This window comes from Dinoponera quadriceps, unplaced genomic scaffold (assembly GCF_001313825.1).
Source record: "Dinoponera quadriceps isolate SergipeBrazil2010 unplaced genomic scaffold, ASM131382v1 scaffold717, whole genome shotgun sequence".
Classification (NCBI taxonomy): Eukaryota; Metazoa; Arthropoda; class Insecta; order Hymenoptera; family Formicidae; genus Dinoponera; species Dinoponera quadriceps.
In genome coordinates this window covers 2,713,143-2,734,771 of record NW_014555639.1, presented here as the reverse complement: position 1 = coordinate 2,734,771, position 21,629 = coordinate 2,713,143, and the positions used below count along the sequence as shown (strand labels likewise).

The 21,629-nt window shown below is 39.5% G+C and overlaps 3 protein-coding genes across 4 annotated transcripts in view; all 3 read right to left on the bottom strand.

The window, feature by feature from the left end:
- LOC106745043 (tetraspanin-9) overlaps positions 1–7,667 on the bottom strand; it is an 11,504-nt gene extending 3,837 nt beyond the window's left edge. Inside the window, exons 1-2 of one of the 2 annotated variants that reach the window (XM_014620287.1) lie at positions 7,523–7,667; positions 801–912 (exon numbers count right to left, since the gene is read on the bottom strand). In XM_014620287.1, coding sequence (XP_014475773.1) covers positions 801–878 — 78 coding nt within the window. In that variant the 5' untranslated portion in view covers positions 879–912; positions 7,523–7,667. Of the gene's footprint in view, positions 1–800; positions 913–1,248; positions 1,726–7,522 lie in introns of those variants that run through there. The other variant, XM_014620286.1, reaches the window with a different exon arrangement.
- Positions 7,668–7,873: 206 nt separating this feature from the next.
- LOC106745000 (protein THEM6) lies at positions 7,874–11,489 on the bottom strand. The gene is made up of 3 exons (XM_014620197.1): positions 11,203–11,489; positions 8,764–8,978; positions 7,874–8,693 (listed from the first exon to the last, which is right to left on the bottom strand). Exons 1-3 carry the CDS (start codon positions 11,345–11,347, stop codon positions 8,457–8,459), a joined length of 597 nt encoding a protein of 198 aa, XP_014475683.1. The 5' UTR covers positions 11,348–11,489; the 3' UTR covers positions 7,874–8,456.
- A 104-nt stretch (positions 11,490–11,593) lies between these two features.
- Positions 11,594–20,022, bottom strand: LOC106744998 (protein THEM6). The gene is made up of 4 exons (XM_014620192.1): positions 19,181–20,022; positions 16,138–16,352; positions 15,714–15,899; positions 11,594–14,188 (listed from the first exon to the last, which is right to left on the bottom strand). Exons 1-4 carry the CDS (start codon positions 19,338–19,340, stop codon positions 14,000–14,002), a joined length of 750 nt encoding a protein of 249 aa, XP_014475678.1. The 5' UTR covers positions 19,341–20,022; the 3' UTR covers positions 11,594–13,999.
- Between the last annotated feature and the right edge of the window lie 1,607 nt (positions 20,023–21,629).

Here is a 21,629-nt window from a genome sequence, read left to right as displayed (position 1 = left end):
GGGGGGGGGGGGGGGGGGGGAGCGGAATGCGGCGCGAATTACAAAAGCGCGTCGATTTAAACGGCGACCCCGCGTGGGTCGACCGTCGTTACTGTTCGTCGCCGCCTATTGTCTCATTTCTGTCATACCCGAGCGATTGAGGCCGCGCATTTGCACGCGTGTGTAACGCATTCGTGTTTACACACGAATTGTGCGTTAACGAAAGCACTGTCATTCGGGACCCGTCGGGACGTTCCCACGTGAGCGCGCTCCTTTTTGGACGGCACGCTTGTTAATCCATTTGCATCAGCAGCGGATATGTCCGTTTATTTCGTCTGGCCGTCATCACGGAAGCGGCTAATGGCGATTTCTTATCTTTCTTAAGATACGTCGAATCACTAGAATCGTGTTTTTTATTTGTTCCGTTATGTGGCAAAAATGCTCCTGTGTATAAATTGGTCGACAGCACCATAATTTGAGTAAAATAGCAATTTTAACCTGATTCAATAGCAATTATATTGAAACTAATAACATTATATATAGTAACATATAAATATATAATGACATTATATACAGTTTTAATAACTTGAATGTTAGCTTCAATAATATCGCTATTGAATGAAGAAGATTTCTTTTACTTATGATGTTGTTAACCAATTCTATTGATACAACTATCTATAGCATCGTCTCCATGTAAATTTGACGTCGACCTGAAGAAAAAGGAAAATTCCAAAGTCTAAAGGAGAAACAAATGACATGAGCGTATCGGTCGAATTTTCTAGTGATAAAATATGGGCTAAATATACAGTACGAATACATACCCAGATCAAAACGTTGAGGGAACAGAATACGTGCCTGATGCACGTGTATCCTGTGCGGCCCATGACTGGATCCTTCATCAGATCCTCACTTCGACGAAGCTAGCGACGTTCCCTGGAAAACGTAGAGAGACGTGACAGCGATGTGACCTCTTTTCCTGCGTGAACGCGAGGTCAGGAGTGATATATCGCTCCCGTCATATCCGGCGCGTTGCACGGCCGAATGCAAAGAGAGCCCCGAACAAAAAAAAAAATAAAGAGCACCATTTCCCGAATCTACATAAAAAATACAGAGAGACACGCGATTATAATGATTACTGTGTTCTAACGATCGCTCACGGACTCGCGCAGTAACTTTCGCCTTCTATCGAACATGCGAAGGAGCCCCCTGCTCTTCTCCTCCTTGTCACGAGAATATTATCCGAATAATTATCACTGATAACAAACCCACCATGCGCATCAGCACGAGAGCCTGCCGCTCGTGGTGCGCATCACAGATCACCAGGAAATACTACGTCTACCGTTCGAGGAGCACTTTGAAGAGGAGGATAGATCGTGTGAGAAGAGAAGGAAGGGGAAGATGCTACCAGAGAGAGAGAGAGAGAGGAGGAGGGAGAGGAGAAAAACGAGGAAAGAGAAACGGAGATGGGGGGCGATGAAGACGCGAGAAGAGATCGACGTGCGAGCTGGGCGAGCGCGGAGCGTGGATTCCGCTCGAACGGCACGTCGACTAGGAAAATCCGAAGGATCGTCCCGAATCACTGACTGATCCGATCGACCGGATAATCCTCGTCGAGCGAGGATCCGTTCCAGTATGTCCGGGATCGAGCCGAGACACGCGACTGGCGGACAGCCTCTTCTGTGCCTTCTAGGTCCCCTAACGGGACAGCCGCAACCACCGCGACGAGGCCGCTCACCTACAACGCGATCGAGATCGTGATCGCGTGATCGCGATGAGAGGGAAGGTAGGGAAATGGAAGAGGTGGAGGTGACACCCACGATGAAGAAACGCGAGCATATCGCTCACACCATGCTCGATCATACATCACTTTTCCCGTAAGTAACCCTTGCAGTCGTGACGGAAGATAGCGTCAAGGTCGCCGCGCGGGAGTAGTACGTGTGAACGGCGATGGTATATCGGAGGCTCGAGAATGATTAGGATCCGGTAGACCCATTCTGTTACTTTCAGCGACGGTATCGTTATCGTTACGTTATGCGCGAATATAATGTACGGTAATAAGGATGCGCAACGACAATGTAACAACAACGACATCGTCTTTCAAAGTTCACGGAATAGGCATACGGCGTTAGAAAATAATGCATTACTTATGACACCATTTTACCGCTACTTTCTTCAATAACGAATTAGTAACAACGTTATTTTTTCACTCACAACGATTCTATTTTTTGTGTAAATGTAATGAATATCATCGTTACCGTTTCGAATATAATCGTAACTTTGCGCATGTAGAATATATATACATGGAATATATACAATAAAAAGTATATGCATATGGAATGGACGGCGGCAAATCGTAAAAACAAAGTCCCCGATATTTTGTGAAAAGTAGCGGAACTTGTAACGATTTGTTACTTCTTAAGTAATGAAAATGGTAACGAGTTTTTAAAATGAATAATAATGATGAAAACGAGTTACTTTTTCCAATAGATAACGAATTTTTACTTTTTAAAAGTGAATTTTCCAACTCTGCTGGAATAGTTTCGAGCGAACTACGTGAGGTTTATTTTATTCTCTCTCTAAAGATTTCATTAAAAAAAGTTGTCAATCGTCGATCTCTTTCTTTCCTTTTGGATTTATTCCCTTTTTTCTTTATCTTTCGTAAGATCGCCCTTTTTCTCCTTTTTATTGCGAATCATCCGATTGCGTTAACGCATCCTACGTATTTTACTTCCCATATGACGTAATCGAGGAAAGAAACTGACGCTTCTGTCTATTCAATGACACAAAAATATTTTTTATTCAGCTGTTATTTTATTTTTGCCCGAGACGAGTTATGTAAATGTAATATTTACATAAAATAGCGACGACGCTGGATAGAAAATGTTGCCTGCGATTTTTTCCCACAGACCGCGCAAACATCGTCGGTTATGGTCTCACGCCTTCTCAGCTGGAAACTTTCGCTTCATCGATCGTTAAGCTAAATCGCCGGATCGCTCGCGATGCCTACACAATTAGCATAATTAGCGGCACGAGCAATTTAGCGAAAGAATGAGGCGAGAAGTGAGACTGTTTCTCTTCGGAGAGGCCAGCGTCAAAAGAAGAAGCGTTAAACTTCTAGTTGGCAAAATTCACAAGACCGGTAGCAATGTGAACACGCATGCTAACGATTTCGCTCTTATTAATAGCAATGTAAATATAACAGTCGCACACGCGCACGGATGCTGCAATTTGCGCAAATAATTTCTCGATATCAGCATTTGTCAACGAGAAAGAAAGAGAGAAAGAGAGAGAAAGAGAGGAAGGAGGACCAAGTACTGCTCCGCAACGAGCATCCGACGAGGGTCGACAGAAAATCTGTTATCAGCTCGTCGCGCGGTTAATGTGTTCCCTGCTTCTACTTGACGCAACGAGAGAGCTGTTATCAGAATTGAATAATATTGATTCGCCTTATCAAGCGTCAGCTATGCGCGCTCTCACGCAAAACTCCACCCACCGTCATAATATTCGTGGCACTTGTCGCGAACACTGGCCGACCGTTTAATAAGACTGTTTGCGGGGATCGAACTGATAGAATGAACAGAGAAAGGAAGCAAGAGAGAGAGAGAGAGAGACGCGAATACTGAAGGTATTTTATTAAAGTGAAAGGAAAGTCAATAAATTTATTCGTTAGATGCTAATAACATATTTACTTACGCCGATATATATATATATATATTTTTACACCGAGAAGGAATGTTTTCAACCGAGAAAATATATATTTTTTAAAAACGTAGCTTTTAATGAGAAAGCACAATTGTTTATTTTATCAAAATAAAATATTTAATTTAGAGAAAAACATAGATTTAACATTTTTAATTTAATTCAATTTATTATGAGTATTCATCGAAAAAATATTTTTATATTTTTTATATATTTTGCTTTTAGTATAGGGAATATCTCCCATTATGTATTCTCTTTTAGTGGAAATGAGATACATGACGGACACTCGTTGATTTTATCTTTGTTGCATGTTCGCAATTTTCTTTATTTCGGGATTAGCCGTTAAGAACACGATGACATTTATAGCATATAATAGAGTAACAGAGGGTGCGGAACGAAGGAAGCTCTCCCCATCACGTTTCAGCCCGAAGTATATTTACATGCACCGCGGAGTGCACTCGTATTTTTATCTCGACTGGCTGTGTTGCATTATTATAGAAATTCCGATATCTGTATGTGTGTGACATTAAGTCTCTCCCTTCCCCGTTCTCTTAAGCAGCGTGGCCGCCGCATAAATCGCAGACTTTGGGTATAATTAGTCCACATAACCGAGGTATGATGAAAAGAGCGTTCACAGACACATGTCGCACGAAGGAATTAATCGGCAGCCGAGATCAATTTCGGCGGGCTAAATGAAAGGCTGCGTGAAAATAATGTACGTCGAGGAGAGTGCGAAGGGGCGTACAAACGGTCCCCCTGCCTCGACTTCCTGCCAATTGCGGACAATTTGCGATCATCTATGATCTCCCCGCTCGTCGCCGTCCGTTGGCGCGTGAAACGCGCTGTGGACGGTGCCTAAATGTAAAAGTTAACACGACCCTGTTCTCTACATCGCGTCTCTCTCTTTTTCCTTCTTTTTTTTTTATCGCGAATTATCCGATCGCGTTAACGCGTCTTACGCGCTTTACCTCCCACATGATTTGATCAAGGAAAGGAGCTCGCGCGTATCTCCTCGACGACACTAAAATATCCATCTCCTTCGATTATAATTGGCAATCTTATGCGCTAGATTAAAAAGACGATTAAAGGGACGCGTCGAGAGAGAAATAGAGGGACCAAAGGGATCGAAAATTCGTAAGAATGAAATCCTGACTCCAGGCTGTTATCAGTTGCAAAGCAGTGGAAGTAATATACCGTGCGTTACTGCTCACGACGGATTTGTTGGTGTAATCAGGTGTCGATACGAACACACAGATCACGGTTACATAAAAATCGTCACGAAGTATATATCGTGCGCGGCGAACGTTAATCGTAAGACCACATGCCGAGACACGCACGCCCTTTGCGTCGAACAAGGGCCTTTGCGCGAACGCAAATCCACCAAGCGGTCGAATCCCCTCTCGATCCCTCGCGTGTATATACGTGATCAGTTTCTTAATCGTCGCATTAAAAGAGCTTTCTTTTTTCGACCGGTAAATTCGTCATTGGGATTCTCGCGTCATTCTCAGAGTGTTTTGCATCTGTCGACTCTTCCCTGAGAACAACGCTCTTCCGAAATTCTTTATTCATGTGGTCGAAAATCTCCAACAAAATTTCCGGCGGCCCTGTAAACGTTACGGCTGTTATATGCGGGTTTGTCCACTCTCTAAATTTCTCGAAGTGAAATTTCACCTGAAAAGTAGAGTGACAGCCGAGTCATTCGGATTCAAGTGACTTTTCACTCGAATCGAACGAATTCTCTATTCTGAATTGTGGAGTCGGATATTTTTACTCGAAACCAAAGAGCGAGCATGATCTATTCTACCATCACGGGAACAAATTCAATCTGATCGACTGAAATATTCATTCGTACGGATTGAAAATTCACTCTGAGGTCGAGTGAAATATTCACTCTTCCGCGATTTCGAGTGGCAGTATTATCGCTTCGAATCAAAATTCTTCACTTATTTTGAGTGAAATTCCACTCAAAGAGATTTCAATAATACATTGTGAGCAACATTTTACAACGTTGTCGAAATGTATCCCAGGAAAGTGAGATGTTCGCGTCAAGGAATTGCGGACGATGAGTCGATTGAGAGAGCTTTCCTGAGAAATAATTATAGGACAGGAAATAATCGCACTTATCACGCGCGCAGACGCGCGAGGTTAAGGGTTGAAATGAGGCGCTTCCGATTGCACGCTAGCCGCAATTTCGCCCGCGCCTTCGTGCCCGGTTTTCAAGAATTTCAGACGCTCTAATGAAATAATGAAATGAGGACAGCTGAGGCATTAAGGAGTTATTGGTACTCGGGCGGTATGCGCATAATTTCCCACGAATTCACGGGATGAAAGTAACACACGAAGAGGGTACAATGTCTTCGCGGAGGAAAGCGTCGATTCATTGTTCCGTCGTAAGACGGCATGGGAAGAGAAATCGACGAGCGGGCTGTTCGCACGATCGATTTCCTAGCATTCGGGATAACCGCGGGCGTTATCGTTCGTGCATTTTTTGGATTGCCGCAGAGGAAAGAAGAATGGAAAGAAATGCGCGAGCTTCCGCGCGGAAAATCGCCGTCGACTACGTCGATGCGGTTCGAAACACGCGAAGACTCTCTCAAGACGACGAAACTTTCTTCTTGTTATGATTATAATAAGATGAGTTTCACGCTTGCGCGTTCGCGTCGATTCGACATATCGTCCGATTTGTAATCACGTATACAATAAAACGTTACAATGGGACTCGTATAAGCCGGTAAGACCGACCTGTCGACGGTCGCAATCGCCACAGATCGCGACAATCGCTGGCAACATATTAATCTCCTTCGTCGAGGTCTAAATCATCTCGTTGAGGCTGATGAGGCAATGAGATACGCGACGGTATTACTCCGGGCGCTAACGTGATGATTTTCCAACGATTCGACGAAGGATTCTGACCTTCGCATATATCGCGATATCAGAGAGAGAGAGAGAGAAAGAGAGAGATTTAATCCCCGGGCAAAGAGCTCCTTCAGATAGACAATGAATACAGTGAGTTGTAAGAAGAAACAATGTATAAGAGAGAAGAGAGAGATTGAAATTGAAAATGCCACTCTCGAGAAAGATGTGAGAATCACGGTGAAATTGTCAACAATTTTAATCCCCCGTCAACATTCCCGCGGAAAATCACGCGCGTCGACCGTCGTGCCCGACGGTGCAAGCAAGAAACAATGTGTAATCCGTCCTCGCAGGATTTCTCATGATGTAATCGCGTAATTTTATCCGAGTGTGCATTAGCAGCACACGTCGTGGTCGTCGTGCAGATATCATTTGCACGTTCTCAAATGAAATCACCGACCAACATCCGACACTATCCAAGTTATACTTGTAAGCAAAAAACGCGCCCGATTCCCCTGCTGAATTTGCGAAACGTTTGACAGCGGCTGCGACGTGACGGCCGACTCCGTCGTCTGTATTTAAACAACTCTCGTGGCGAACGCGAGATAGTCTCGTCGTGCGAGAACGTAAATTCGAAAATGTCACATTCGCGGGACTCGAACGCGCGTATCAAATGCGGTAATCGAGATTTGTCGTCGAAGTTTCGCGTGGACCTGTTTCAATTCGCTTGAAACTTCAGATCTCCTGTCCCCGAAGCAGTGAACTGAAACGTTCACGAAACGTTGGAAGCAAATTTTTGAAAGACGTGGCACCAACTCGGAAAGCACGGATCGAGCATTTTTTCGTACTGCGAAGGCCTCAGATGTCACAATAATTGAAAGATTCGGATCGCGTTGGAAAATTAAAAATCGAATGGTAAAAGTGAGAAACGAGCGTTCGAGGAACGAAGGTGTCTCCGGAAGCGAAGTTCAATCGCGCACTGATCACTCACAGATGGAACGAAGAAGGTCATTCGCGTTACGACCTGCGGTTAGCTGTCACGAGTTCTTGATCACCGAGTAGCTCACAAGAATTCATGGAAAACGAAGTCAAAGGTCGACTCGCTTCACTCGCGCGGCAGCTTTCACGGATTCGACTGCGCGGCAGCAGCTCGCGGGAATATCCTTTCTCCGTTCGTATGAGCCGCCGGTACCAGGATCGCCATCTGACGGTTACACTGAAGCCTCTCTTTCATGCGAACGATGCAGCCGATCGCTCGAATTTCCGAGAAACAATCGAGAAGCGACGATTTCTGAAAACTGGGAAGGGATTGTGGCGAAGGAGAAATTATCCGGAGTCTCTCTTCGGCAGAATCTGAGTTTTATTTCCACGGAATCACATAATTATGCAAGCCTCCTTTGATGAAGATTATACCTTCCACCTTCCTATACTAACTGATCTAATTCGGCCGGAGAGATGGTTGCTTTTGGTTACAAAAGTTTTGTGTAAAGTTTTGGTATAAAAATTGTAATCTCTTGCAAGTTATATCTATAAATTCAGAATAAAGAAATTTTACTCGACGATATCGTACTTTTTCATTAATTTACAAGATTATAAGATTCAAAATTACAAGATCCACAATTAAATGAACTTACAAGGTGAGGTTAATTTCAGAATATCATTTTTACGAAACTCTGTATTGTGCTTATATAAAAATGTTCCGTAAGAAAGTTATAAAAGACTATGGAAGATCATTGTGTCACATTCGGTAGATTCAGCTTGATTTATAACTAGAATACGTTTTGTACCGCGAAAATTCAACTGAAAAAGCTTAACAGATACAATCACATGTAACATGTAACTATAAGTTTTCCCCCCCAAAAAACAAGATAAATAACAAATAATTAAATAACATATTGAGCAATGTATCAGAGGAATGCATCTGCTCATTTTTGTTTTTTTAAACTTTGAGACGACTCTTCCATGGAATCCAGCCACAGCTGAAGTTCCTTGGTGGGTTCTGGCTGACGTATTTCCGGTTCTAATTCGGCTATTATATCCTGCACCGGTACCTTCAATCCTGTTGTAGTTTGCCTACTTAATACCACGGCACGAATGAAGTTGTCCGTGAGAGTGATAAACTGTTGTTCTATATAGAAGTGTTTGTCCTCCCAGTAAATGAGCTGGAAAAATGCCAATTGTATGTTACAGAAAAGAGAAAAACAAGATAGCGAGAAAGTATCGATTGCATACCTTCGTGGTGACCTTGTACAGCGTAAAGATAGGAATTGCTCGGCGGTATCTTATGCTAGATGCACCCTGAACAGCACTGCCTCCTCTCTTCACGATGGTCCCATAAATTTCTGTTCTATCATAAAAATAAAAACGTGCGAAATCCAGCTCGCGGAGATATCTCGCATTGTTCATGTGTTTCAGAATCAGGTCAACGTCCTGAGTGAAACAGATACCTGGAACAAAAAGAATCCGATTGTTGGTCTCTTCCGAACTATATGCGAATCTCGAATACCGCTTTTCAACGCTACATCGTCGCTTTTAATTCATATTTCATTTCATATTTCGTATTTCATTTCATAATTAGCCTATTATTTATTTTATTCATTAGCTCGTTATTAATTTATTATTAGCTTATTCATTTCATAATTATTATTTTATATTTCATACTTCGTTCTTATTTAATATGTAACGCAAACGAAATTTTTTATCTCACGAAATCCCATTGAAATAAATTCGAATACAATCTTAATAAAATCGTTTAAGCTTTAATCTTCTGAAAATTCTAATTGAACGAATAATACTCGTATGCGCGATATTGAAAACATAACGCTGCAAATCGATCCCAAGGTCGGTAATATACGCCAAAGACAATAGGAATATTTAGAAAATATGCAAATAATGCGTATGAACAGAATTAACGTGACAGAATTAATTTAGCACTTAGACGGCGTAGGCCATCATATGACACGATATAATCAACTGACGAATTAAAATATGAAAACTCATCACTAAATGACGCAGTTATATAAGATTTACATTTAAAAAATACATTTTAGTATCATATTGTCAAGGTAAATATATATTCACGTATCGGCTTATTTCCATGAATATACTGGGTTTTTGGAATGATTTCAAAAAGAGAGACAATTGGAAGATACCCGAAGTTTTTCACGACTATCTTAAAAGATATTCTTTATATATATTCAATTGCAAAATTAAATTTGTGCGTATGCGTGAATTGTGATCATATTGTGTACATAATCCTTGACGCTCAGTAATTAAATTACTAATATTTCTTACTGTAGACATTTATTCTTGGATATTATCGTGAAATTATTACAGTGACAGATCGCTTTGTTATTTCCGCTTCTCCGAGCGCACCCAATAAGTAACAATTCATATGTACAATTTAAAAAAACCTAATAAACTAGTTGCATGACATGTTAAAATTATTGTGCCGGTATATTGTGTCGGTACATACATAATATCGAAAGGTATATCGTGGTGCGCCAAAAAGTAACTGTACAGTTATCTACCGACCGGTTCATTGTGTGACGTCGAGCGTCTCAACGCGGTTTACGGAATGCCACACTCGCGCAATCGCGCAAATAATGATTTACACGCGGTGAATTTGGACTCCTTATTTTTCATGTCTAATGTTATTTTTTCCCACATGATTTTCTTCAAAAGTGCATATATATATTTACATATTTTTTACTAATGTTTTACGTTTAAGATTTATATTTATGTAATTTGATAAATTAAAGATAATATAATTTAACTTAAATATTTAAAAAAATATTATATACATTTATATTAACCGTTTGACTGCTAAGCGATTCTGGCGAGAACGTTCGAAAACTGCGGGACATATTTTGACTTGATGTTGTCAAATAAAACACTCTCATTTAGACAAATATCAATCAATTTTAATAATTCTTTTCGTATTATAAAGAAACAATATTAATTGTGAATGTGAATAAGAAAAAATAAACATTAAATTGTTTTTTTCTTTGAAAATTAAAATTTATAAAAAGATAACTTAAAGTTTATTGATCTTCTCTTATGATCAGCACGTAAAGGACCATTTTGATTAGGGGAAGATCACTGACTCTTACATGAAAAATTTATGTATAACAACTATGTTTTGCCGCACAAATAGCGTAAAGGCCTTTTTTACAACAAGCGCAAATAAGGCGGGATCGCTTGATCCCGCTCCTTCTGTTGCTACACACCGTACATTGTCGTAAGTTACGTCCCGGTAATTTTTCAAGCGCAAATTTTTTGGTTGATGAAGATGGTTGTGTTGACACGCTATTTTTATGATTCATCCACTCCTTTTCGATATCGTCAATAATTTTCGATGTAAATTTGAGCCGGTTCATTTTTTTTCCGGTAGTGTTGGAAACATACAAAATATAAGAGTTCAGCACCATTCTTCCAAATATGTTGATATGATGAATTATAATAATGCTATCATCACTACTGGTGTCTGTTCTTTCACCATCCTCAGAATCACTAGCAGTCGAATCAAAAGCAAAAACGCTGCGTCGCGGTTTTCGAGACAAATGAACGCAGCGCTTTTGCACCGCGTAGCAGTCAAACGGTTAAATACAAAAAACGAACGAATTTTTACTCAAGAAAAATTGAATTTATTCTGCGATAAGGAAAATTTACCATAAATCGTGGTTGTTTCAAAAAGCTTCTTCTTCTTCTCGAAGAGTCTACCCCATAAGATAGTGAGGATGACTCTCAGGAAATAATTCACGTCAAATAGGATGTAGAAGATGGCGATCATCGCCACGCAGGAGAAACACTCCATCGTCGTCGGCTTGTGCGATCCTCTCTTTCTCTCTCTCTCTCTCTCTCTCTTTCTTTTTTTGCTAGCGTTTCTTACTACCCGTAGAATAAGAACGTAATTGTCCGCGGACTCGATGCGCGTCTTGCTACGGCCGGCAGAAGACTGAACGTTTACGATATTACGAAATGTCTACGTAGTCACTAGTCACGAGAGCTGGTTTGGCGCGCGCTTCAAGACGCTATGATTATCTACGTATGCTACTTTGCAAATTAATCGTTACCGTTTCGAAATTGAAAGCTCGCAGATATAAAATATTTCGTTTAATCTATTCACGCGCGAATCCTGATGAAATATCCTGTGCGAATTTTTCTTTTAATCAATAAGGTTCATTGGCACGATCTGATTACTTATACATTTGTGGTACGTATATTCAACAAGACGCAAATGCCCATGACATACGATCGTTGTGTTGATGGAAATGCGTACAGAGTTATTAGAATACAATGATTCTTTAGAAAGAAAGAAAAAAAATGGGAAAGCAGAAATGGAAATTATATCACGAAACACGATTCGATTTAAATGTTTAATTTTTTTTTCAATACGTATGTATTTCGAGTGTTTCTAATAGATATATGTATTTATATATTTCTTTCAGCGAAGGCACCTATTATACACTATATAAATACAGGCACGCATCCACTGTGTGTTGCTTGATAAATAAATTAATGTTTCTTATTTTCTCGCTATATGTTGCTCATTAGCGCAACTATGTACAAAAATTCGAAGTTCGCATCTGGGACATGTCTGATTGCCTATACTAATAACGCGTTAAGTATTTTTTAAGTATACCTTTGTTATGCGGTGTCCGCAAAGAACTCTCTTCGTACTTCGTTAAACGCTTCTGACACAATTCAGAAAGATTAATTCCCAAATACCGCGAAGAATGTCGAAGAGACGCAATTTTCTAGCAAAAGAATTAAAGGAAAAAAAAAAGGTACATTACTTTGGTGGATTACCATTTATATATAATAACATATAAATATATTCAATTGAATAACCAACTAATGTGCGAATAATGGCACATCGTAAATCCACTTCGCTCCTAATTTCTAAGTAACTGCTTCGCCATTGTTTCGTGCAAAAATATTTGTGTTGCACATATGCGGTTATACGATTTAATTTCAATGTTCGATTTCAACTGTAACTAGTCAAATTTCATTTAAAAAATGATACTTCAATATATATTTTATTAAATATCTCATATTTCCAATTTGTGCCGCGCGAATAAGGTGTCATATATTAGGTTGGTGCAAGTGAAATGTCCGTTTTCAGTGTTTTGAAATTCCCATCCCTATAGATTACTTTTCTTTCATACAGAGGACGGTGTATATATACTGTGTGAAAAGTACATGATCCACATGTGATTTAGCGCACATAACTTTATCGCCTATTATCAAGTCATTATTCATGCATAATTCCGCCAGTCTCTCTCCGTCCTTATTCATGTTTCCCAGACCATGTTTACCCATGACTTTTTCCCAATTGGTGTTATCTGAGCCTACCTTGGCATTGAAATCGCCCATGACCATAATCATATCTGATTTCCTGATATTATTCAGTGTTGATGTCAGTTGTTCATAGAAAACATCTTTATCCTCTGCCGAAGCCGGTTCAGTGGGTGCATAGCATTGTATCATGGTTAATTTCCTTAGCTTTGTATTGAATCTGACGGTAATTATCCTGTCTGACACAGATTTCCATTCATTTAGAATTTTTCCCTGATTGCTTGCTTAAGAGAATACCTACCAAACAAGGTGAGGTTATAAATTCTGATAACTACTGTCAGGAAATTGCCACCATGCACCAAAAACTGTGCGCTCCACAGCCAGCATTGGTCAACAGACACGGCATGTTGCTGTTGCACGATAACGCTAAACCACACATTGCAAAACAAACCGTTCAAAAACTCGCCGAGCGAACATTGAAGTTCTCCTTCACCCTCCCTATTCTCTAGACATCTCATCGTCAGATTATTATCCTTTCAAGCATCTGGATGCGTTTTTGGCGGGCAAAAATTTCAATGAAGAAAGAAGTGTGAAAAATGCAGTTAAGGAGTGAGGAGAATGCATTTAAGTTTATCGATTCACGCTCTCTAGATTTTTTAGAAAGTGCATTGATGCATTTGGATCACGTTGGCAGAACTGTATTGAAGTAAGTGGAAGCTATTTTGATTAGTTATGTAAGTTTTAAATTTGAAAAATACAAGTTTCAGCTTTATAAACGGCCATTTCATTTGCACCAACCTAATAATTATAAAGTACAGAGATACGATAGAAGAAACAATTTATATATTTCGGTACGAAAAATATCCCCTCTCTCGCACAAATTCAGCTAAACGGTTAAATAATTTACTTTTGTTATTTTAATAGAAACTCTAAAAACAGATAATCGCTCCGCGATTATGTCAACTTTCTTTCTACGTTACCGGACTTCAGGCCGTTTTAGATCAATCGATATTTAACACTCGATCTCGTCGGAAGGCTGTGTTGCGCGAGCATAAGTTTTCGCAAACATGCGAGTAAACATCCTAGTTGATGTTACTGATTACACTGTCGTAGTCGTATATAACGGTGCCGCAACGACGCCATTGCTAGACGTCGCGATGTCTTTTCGTCAGCAATGCGTTGTCATCGACGTCGTCGTCATCGTCGTCGTCGTTGTCATCGTTGCCGTTGTTGTCATCATCATCATTGTTGCTGATGTCGTCGTGACTGGTGCTTGTCTTAACATCGCCGAGGATATCTCGTTGCTCTCCATCCATCTACTTACTTCCGGCGGCATCTCCGGTCGCGCAGAAGACATCTGAAAAATGAAACATCTTATTTACAGCGAATTTGCGATTGTCCGCCGGATTGGTACATGAATAACCAATAAACTTTTGTTAAGTATAATGTTTATTTTGTCCGGATTTAGCTGTGTTACGTTTGCGTAACGTTTTGCACGCCAAACAATCGTTCTTGCACTAAATTATAATTCGCCATCGAATATGTAGTCTACTCGCTCATGCAACCATTTGCGTGTTACACAATATCTTCTGGTTAGGGATATCCCGAGGTAGATTAGATTATTGCTTCGGATGAAGCAATCGGCAGCGATAGCGCCGAAAGAATATCGAGTGTTAAACAATATCTTCTGGTTAGAGATACCCCGAGGTATCAGATCATCGCTTCGGATGAAGCAATCGGGAGCGATAACGCTGAAAAAACAACAGTTCTAATGAATCGCAAGAAAAATCCATTTGACTCATTTATTTATGGCGTAAGATGCACCTTACCCCTGATTGGGTAATGAGGAACCTGCGCGGGGGTGTCTCATCACCTACCTATAAAAGGTGACGCGAGAAGCCGAGCAAAAGCTTGCCCTCGCGACTCTCTCTCGGCTTCTATTTCGAGTACGACTTAACTCAGAACAACTCCTCAAACGTAAATAAATTTAATTCTTGCAACTCTATCAACCTCCTTGCATCCATCAACCTCTTTCAATCTTACACACACATACGCGCTCATCCATATCCACAACAGCATTCACACAGCCTCGTTCATCCCAGGGTAAATTGGTTAAATCCATTGACCCAAAAAGGACATTTACACTCCACACAAAGCCTCGCGTTCGCGGCGCGATTCCGTATCTTTCAATAATCCAACATCCGCGTCCAGGACGTAACAGCTGACGCATTCTGTATTTAGTAGAATAAACATTAATTATTTTCATCACCACAAATGCTTATGTTGTACCATTGTATATGTATAAAACTTTATATGTTATGGCCTTTAATGTGTATTAATCCAGTTTAGTGCAAGTGATTGAATTCACCATTAATCAAGTTGCGACATTCATTTCAACCGATTTGCCTGCTAACGAGACATGTTGCTTAATCAAATGACTTGTTTACGATACAAATTTAATTACAACAAAAATATTTTGCTAATCATCATATGGGGTATATTGCTCGGGGTCATATTGCTAATCATCATATAATCATATGGTCAATCAATAGTATAATAATATGCCAATCAATGGTAATTTCAAAGTGACCGACACGTGTGCTAATTAAAATGTGGATTATTATTTAAATCACTTGACTGGAGATTACTTATTTTGACTATGATAAAAAATAAATTAATATAAGAATCTTTGATTAAAATCATATATTATGAAAATAAACTATGATATAACTAAATTTAATATAAATAATGCAACTAAACTGTGATAATAATTAATCATGAAGCATATTTCTGATTGATTTGAACAAGAATTTGAATCGTTTAAAGTGACACATTAACGATTTTAAGGCACATTCCAAAAAGTGTTAGCGATTCGCTTCTACCTGCATTACACCTGCCTCGACGTTTCCATTCTGCTTCACTCTGCGATTCAATAGTGCGCCGATAACAGTGTCAGCATTGCAGTCGAGGAGTCTTTGTCTGCAAATCGCGATGGCTCGCACGAAACCGTCGCTAGGCGTAATAAATCGATGCTCCATGAAAAAACTTCTTTCGTCCCAATAAATAATCTAGAAGGAGAATAAAATTATCACACTTCATATAAACAAAATGATATTTAATATGTTAAATTATGTTTATACTAAACAAATCCAAGTCAAATGCGTGTATATCTAAAGAAGCTTTCTCTCTGTGCAACATTTCTAAGATCCCTGATATTTTCTCCGGGCACTCTAGAAATCCTTTATCCGACAGCCGATCGACGCACAAATCCAACAAGTTTATCATACGACCAATAATTAAGCTTACTTTGGACGTTATCTTGAAGATCGTCAACGGCTTGATAAATCGCCTGTAGCGTATTGTAGCAGCTCCTTGCACCACCCCCGATCCTTGAGAACAAACCTCTCGGTACAAGTCTGTTCTCTCGTAAAAATCTGCCCTTGCGAAGTCGAGCTCGCGGAGATACCTCGCGTTGTTCATGTGATACAGAAGAGCGTCCACATCAGTAGTGGTGCAGATAGCTGTACAAAAGAAAAAAATATCGTAAAAAGGAGGTATATTACGTTACTGAAAAATAGGTGTAAAATGTCAACACAGCGCAACATTAATTTAAACCTGCCTGTGTGAGAAAATTAATAGAATTTTAATGCAACAGCTGACGCATGTTACGTAAGACAACAGCAACAATGTATAGAATTTCAATTAAATCGCACATTTACGCCGAACTGTACGAATAAAATGCAGAAAATGCGAAGGTTACCAATTATAGTCAACGCGCATGATATGTTTAATATTTATGAACACAAACTATATTCATGTTTTATTAATGTTTCGATACAAGCAATTGCTCAAGCTACGTGATCGCACGAGTATGCACGCTCGTCGGCCAGAATGCCTTATCATTCACGGTATTCATTAAGGCAAATCTTATATTGAAGGTAGTTTTAATTTGATCTCAAGATACTATGTAGTCAATGAATCAGCATCTTAAAATGAACTTCATACGATCTTAAATATAATATCGGACTATGAATACAGTTCTAAGTCGAGACTTGTAACACAAATCCTCCACTAGCCTTCGGTCTCGATACGCGTTTCTCGTGACTATTGATAAATCGAAAAAACGGTATTTCGCACTAGCTGTAACTCTTTGACAAGTTTCGCATTTGCAAGTAAGATTCTGTTCACCGAAGGAAAACAGACAAAAAGGTACAAAAATTATGCTAAAAGAATCAGAATAGTTGGTTCAAGTCATACACAGTCGAGTTCGTTCAACTCTCGATTCGAGTTGTTCCGATTGATCTTTTCTTATAGTGTACATTACAAACAATATGTTACGACATGGTTGACAACGTTAACTTCGGATAAAGTTAAAAGAATTAAGGACGCGTAACTCGCCGAAGCAGATACCTCGAGAGATTACAATCTAATAATTAAGCTTCCGTATAATTACGAACAATCAATCAGTCCGTAATGTTACACTCGCTGGCGAGTTACATGCAATCCCGAGTCTACTGCTCCGCGAGTAACGTAAAATAAAATCAACGAACGAGTAGGTAGTCACAAAAATGAAATTAAGGACTATTAACACATGGCGGAACGGAAACGTAAATCGACGTCTTTAATGTTTCGAACTTTGAGGACTGAAAACATCGACTTGCGTTTTTAGGGCAACGAAAAGCGATACATCTATAAATCAATGATTAACAAATGATATCTTGTAGTAAAAATGGCCATCATTGTAAAAACATTACAGGTCATATTCATTAATTGTATATGTTTCAATTTCATTTAAAATACTACAACTACATACTCTGAAAGAACAAATATCTAAAAAAATAAAAAAATAAAAAAATAAAAAAAATAGATATATATTCATCCGATAAGCACTAATGTGCTTAAATTTCTCTAAATTTTTTTATTTAAAAAGAATAAATAATTGCTTTCATGAAAAAAGCTGAGATTTAAAAAAAATCATATGATATCTCATTCGAAAATCATTTTTTCTCAATGTAAAAATATATTTATTAATAAATTGTTATCAATACTCATCGAATAAATATTTTTTTTTAATTTTTAGATATTTTCTCTCCCTCCCTCCCTCCCTCTCTCTCTCTCTCTCTTAATGCGTGAAATTTCGCGGCGCTTACGCGTATATCACAGCGCACAATCAATACTCGTCCGGATTTGCGAGACGAGTATCCCGCCAACCAGCTGATTCCACATATGAGCAGGTCAAGGTTCGCGCAATACGCAAATGAATCGTAAGGATTCCTGGATTAGATTGTAACGACAAACCATGTACATAATGACTCCCGGAACGTAACTGTACTTCCTTAATTAATTATACAGTCGTGAAAAGGGCTGTTCAACAAAAGTGAAAGGAACTGTTCAACAAAACAGAAATAGTTTTTCTTTCTCTGTATGTAATCTCATAAACATCATTTAATATGCGTACAAAAGTCGCCAAGAAAGAATAAAAGAACTGACTTTAAAAAACCTAGCATAAAATAAAACTTCCCTACGCCTCCGGCTTTAATTAAATATTCCGACTCGGAAAGACATATTTTATCTTCAAGAGAAGAATTCAATTCTTTTTCAATCAACAGGAAGGAAAAGGCTAATAAGACTTCATGCAAGGTCCCAGTTGCGTAATTTATTCAACTACGAAAATAAAATAGAAAATATGAAAATAAAATAGAGAACAGATCAAACGGACTAGTGAAAAAGTGCCCGAACGTTCGACATTCCGATCGTCATTCCGACCGTTTTCAGTTCAAAAAAAAGGAAAAAAAGAAGCAATACTATTCTAGAATTTTTACATTAGCCCTTATTGGTTTTTCTTTTCTTGTTGATTGCGCATCCGATTGTGTATCTGATTGTGCATCCTTCATCTAACCTAAGATCGTCCATCTTATATTCTTCCTATTCACGCAAAATACGAAAATTGAAATAAAATCGCGCGTTCGAATGAATTATTTTTCACAATTTTACGATTAACGTGGATATGTGACGTGCTCGAAATGAACGCGTCTAATTAATTATACAGTAAGAAGCAATTAACAGTAACATTATAACAATGTTATAATTCCCCCGTTCAACAATGTAACTTACAATGTTACATACAACATGTGTTATATCACACTTACATCGTTGAATGTAAAATTATAATCGATGTGATGTTACTGTTAGTTGGTGTTTACTGGATACTGAATACACAGCACACTGCAGTGTAGTGCGGCATTCTTCGCACTTTTCCGGATACTGGTGGAGCGCTTCCGCTCATCAATACCGACCGTCGCAGCTCGACGGGAGCTCGGCGGATGGCACTTTTGAAGGACTCACGCACCGTAGACCACGGTCTCGTCGAGGATGTGCACCCTCTTCTTGCAGTAGCGCGCCAGAAAGACGGTGAGGAACATGCGCAGGAAGTAGTGCAGCTCGATGAGACCGTAAAGGAGCACAACGATCGCGAGCATCCCGACGAGGATCCAGCACGTCACCACCATCTTGATCGCCAATCGGTCGTCGCTCCGTGAAAACCGCCGCGACACCGGCGGCTCTCCGTCTTGAAACTTTGGCAAGTCGTCTTCGCCGCCGCCGCTGCCGCCGCCGCTACCGCCGTCGCAGCCGCGATATCTCGCAGCAGCGGTTTATCGATTCGTCTGGCAAGGGGGAGAAGGGGCTGATGGCGTTCGTTGGCGTTTCTCCCTTCTCGTCAATAAAAACGCAGACCACCCTGTGCTGCTGGCGTTTAGGAGAACCATGGACGACGCGCGACAGCATCGACGAGTTATGAGTACGGTCACACGTTCATCGCATACGTCCTGCCATCCTTGTTGACACTAATTCACGTAGCCAATTTAAATTCGCGAGAATTGAAAGAAAATGAGACTTGACATTCTGAAATGTAATAATATCACGCATTTTTGCTAGTACAAGGATATTTGCGTTTTTATTACTCATATTAATGACGTATTCGCAGAATAATACTGTTAACAATTCCCGGTAGTTTGATTAGAGGCTACTGCAAAGTGTAAATGTAAGCATGAAAATTTCTTGAATAAAGAGACGAAAAGTTGTTATTCACCGTACTTCAGTCTTTGGATACTTGAATATTAGAAAACGTGTATTAATATTTAAGATATTCTAACGTTTGAATTACTTTTTTTATGATTCACGGAATTCCGTTAGGAACGTATCATAAATAATAATAATAATTTTCATAATAATTTCACATATTAATATGATGATATAAATATTTCATTGTATTTTTACAATAATAATAATTCAGTCTCTCGAGAACTATCTCGATAGTCTCTCATGACTATCAAGAAATAAATTTGCATATCACGTTCAGAAATATTCATACATACCTTGAGCTTGTTTTATAACATGTATTATAACATGTTTCACAACAACATATATCAATTCTGCCGCACCGACGCTAATCGATTTTATACCAGCGTCGACTGTTAACAGTCCGCCGCGGTGTTTGTACCAAAACAAAGCGTGACAGTATCATTGATAGCATTAATAATTAACCGAATTAGTCCGATTGCCCGATATTGATAATTAAACTTGAGAAAAATCAGACAGCGACGGTATCATAGCTTATCGTCTCGTTCACATCGATTTAATAGGTCGCCTTGTAAATCCTAATGTCATTTCATTCGAAAATTTCTCGAAATCCTTGTGTTAATTAAGGAAAAAAAGTAACAATAAACCAAGCAAAGAGTGTTACGTGGAGCATACAGGCTAGAAAATTTCCCTTCATCTCTCTGATTCAGGAACAAGAAAAAAGTAATTGAATCGAACACGATTAGCGCCGGTGGTTCTCTTTTCCTTGAGCCGAATGGAATGCGACGAGAATCCAAACGACAAACTAAGCGACAGGATCTTACGACCACAAGGAAAACCTACTTTCGATTCTTTCGCGTTTACTCGGTCGCATTATCAGGCGAGACACGTTTCCAGCTCATCGTGTTGTTCCTCCCGAAAATTTGCTATCTACGCACGAAAAACACTTGTCTTTCTCTTTCTCTCCCTTTCTTACATAAACAAACGCACAGATGCACACACGTAGTCACTTTCGACTATTTTTCTTCGATCGACACTCGAAGCGCGAACAACCTTCCGACAACTTTTTCAACAACCCTCGCGCGATAAAATAAATTTTACTCTGGAATCGATGGTTCTTTTAATAGGATTTTCCAAGAGAAAGAAAAAGAGAAAAAGAAAAAAAAAAAAGAAACGGTTACGCGGAGTAAAGGACACCAGGACACACCTGGTGGCGAGATACCCTATCCTTTCAGTGACATCTCGCGTACTGATGATCGACGTCCTCGCTGGCCGCCGTCCCCAGCGCCGGAAGGTCCCTTCCAGAAAGCCGCATCTGCACCGAGAACATCCAACCTGACTAGGAAATCAGACTTTCAGTGGGAGGCTCAGCATGATTCGTACAATTTTAACGTCATTCTTGCAGTTTATAGTGAATTTCAAAATGATCTGATGACAAAAAGTCACTGGAAGCGACTGTAGAAAAGCGGCTGTAGAAAATAGTTTCCTGGTTGGTAATGAGATAATAATAGATGATATTAATTTTTTAAGATTAGAAGAAATGGGATCTTAATATGCACAGCATAAATGATGAATAGAATCATATTACTGTGTATAATTGCATTAAATACATTGCTAAATACGCGTTCGCATTAACGTTAATAAACATAAGCAACCTATACGCCATCTGTAAGGGAAATATCGATTCGAGAAATTTGAAATCCAGAAATTTAAATAAA

Excerpts from the sequence above, each read along its gene's own strand:
- LOC106745000 (XM_014620197.1), bottom strand. The coding sequence starts at position 11,347 with ATGGAGTGTTTCTCCTGCGTGGCGATGATCGCCATCTTCTACATCCTA. Across the intron at positions 8,979-11,202 it reads TGAAACAACCACGATTTATG|GTATCTGTTTCACTCAGGAC; the intron begins GTAAATTTTCCT and ends TTTTTGTTCCAG. Across the intron at positions 8,694-8,763 it reads TGTACAAGGTCACCACGAAG|CTCATTTACTGGGAGGACAA; the intron begins GTATGCAATCGA and ends GCATTTTTCCAG.
- LOC106744998 (XM_014620192.1), bottom strand. The coding sequence starts at position 19,340 with ATGGTGGTGACGTGCTGGATCCTCGTCGGGATGCTCGCGATCGTTGTG. Across the intron at positions 16,353-19,180 it reads CGACGAGACCGTGGTCTACG|CTATCTGCACCACTACTGAT; the intron begins GTGCGTGAGTCC and ends TCTTTTGTACAG. Across the intron at positions 15,900-16,137 it reads TCTTCAAGATAACGTCCAAA|ATTATTTATTGGGACGAAAG; the intron begins GTAAGCTTAATT and ends TTCTCCTTCTAG.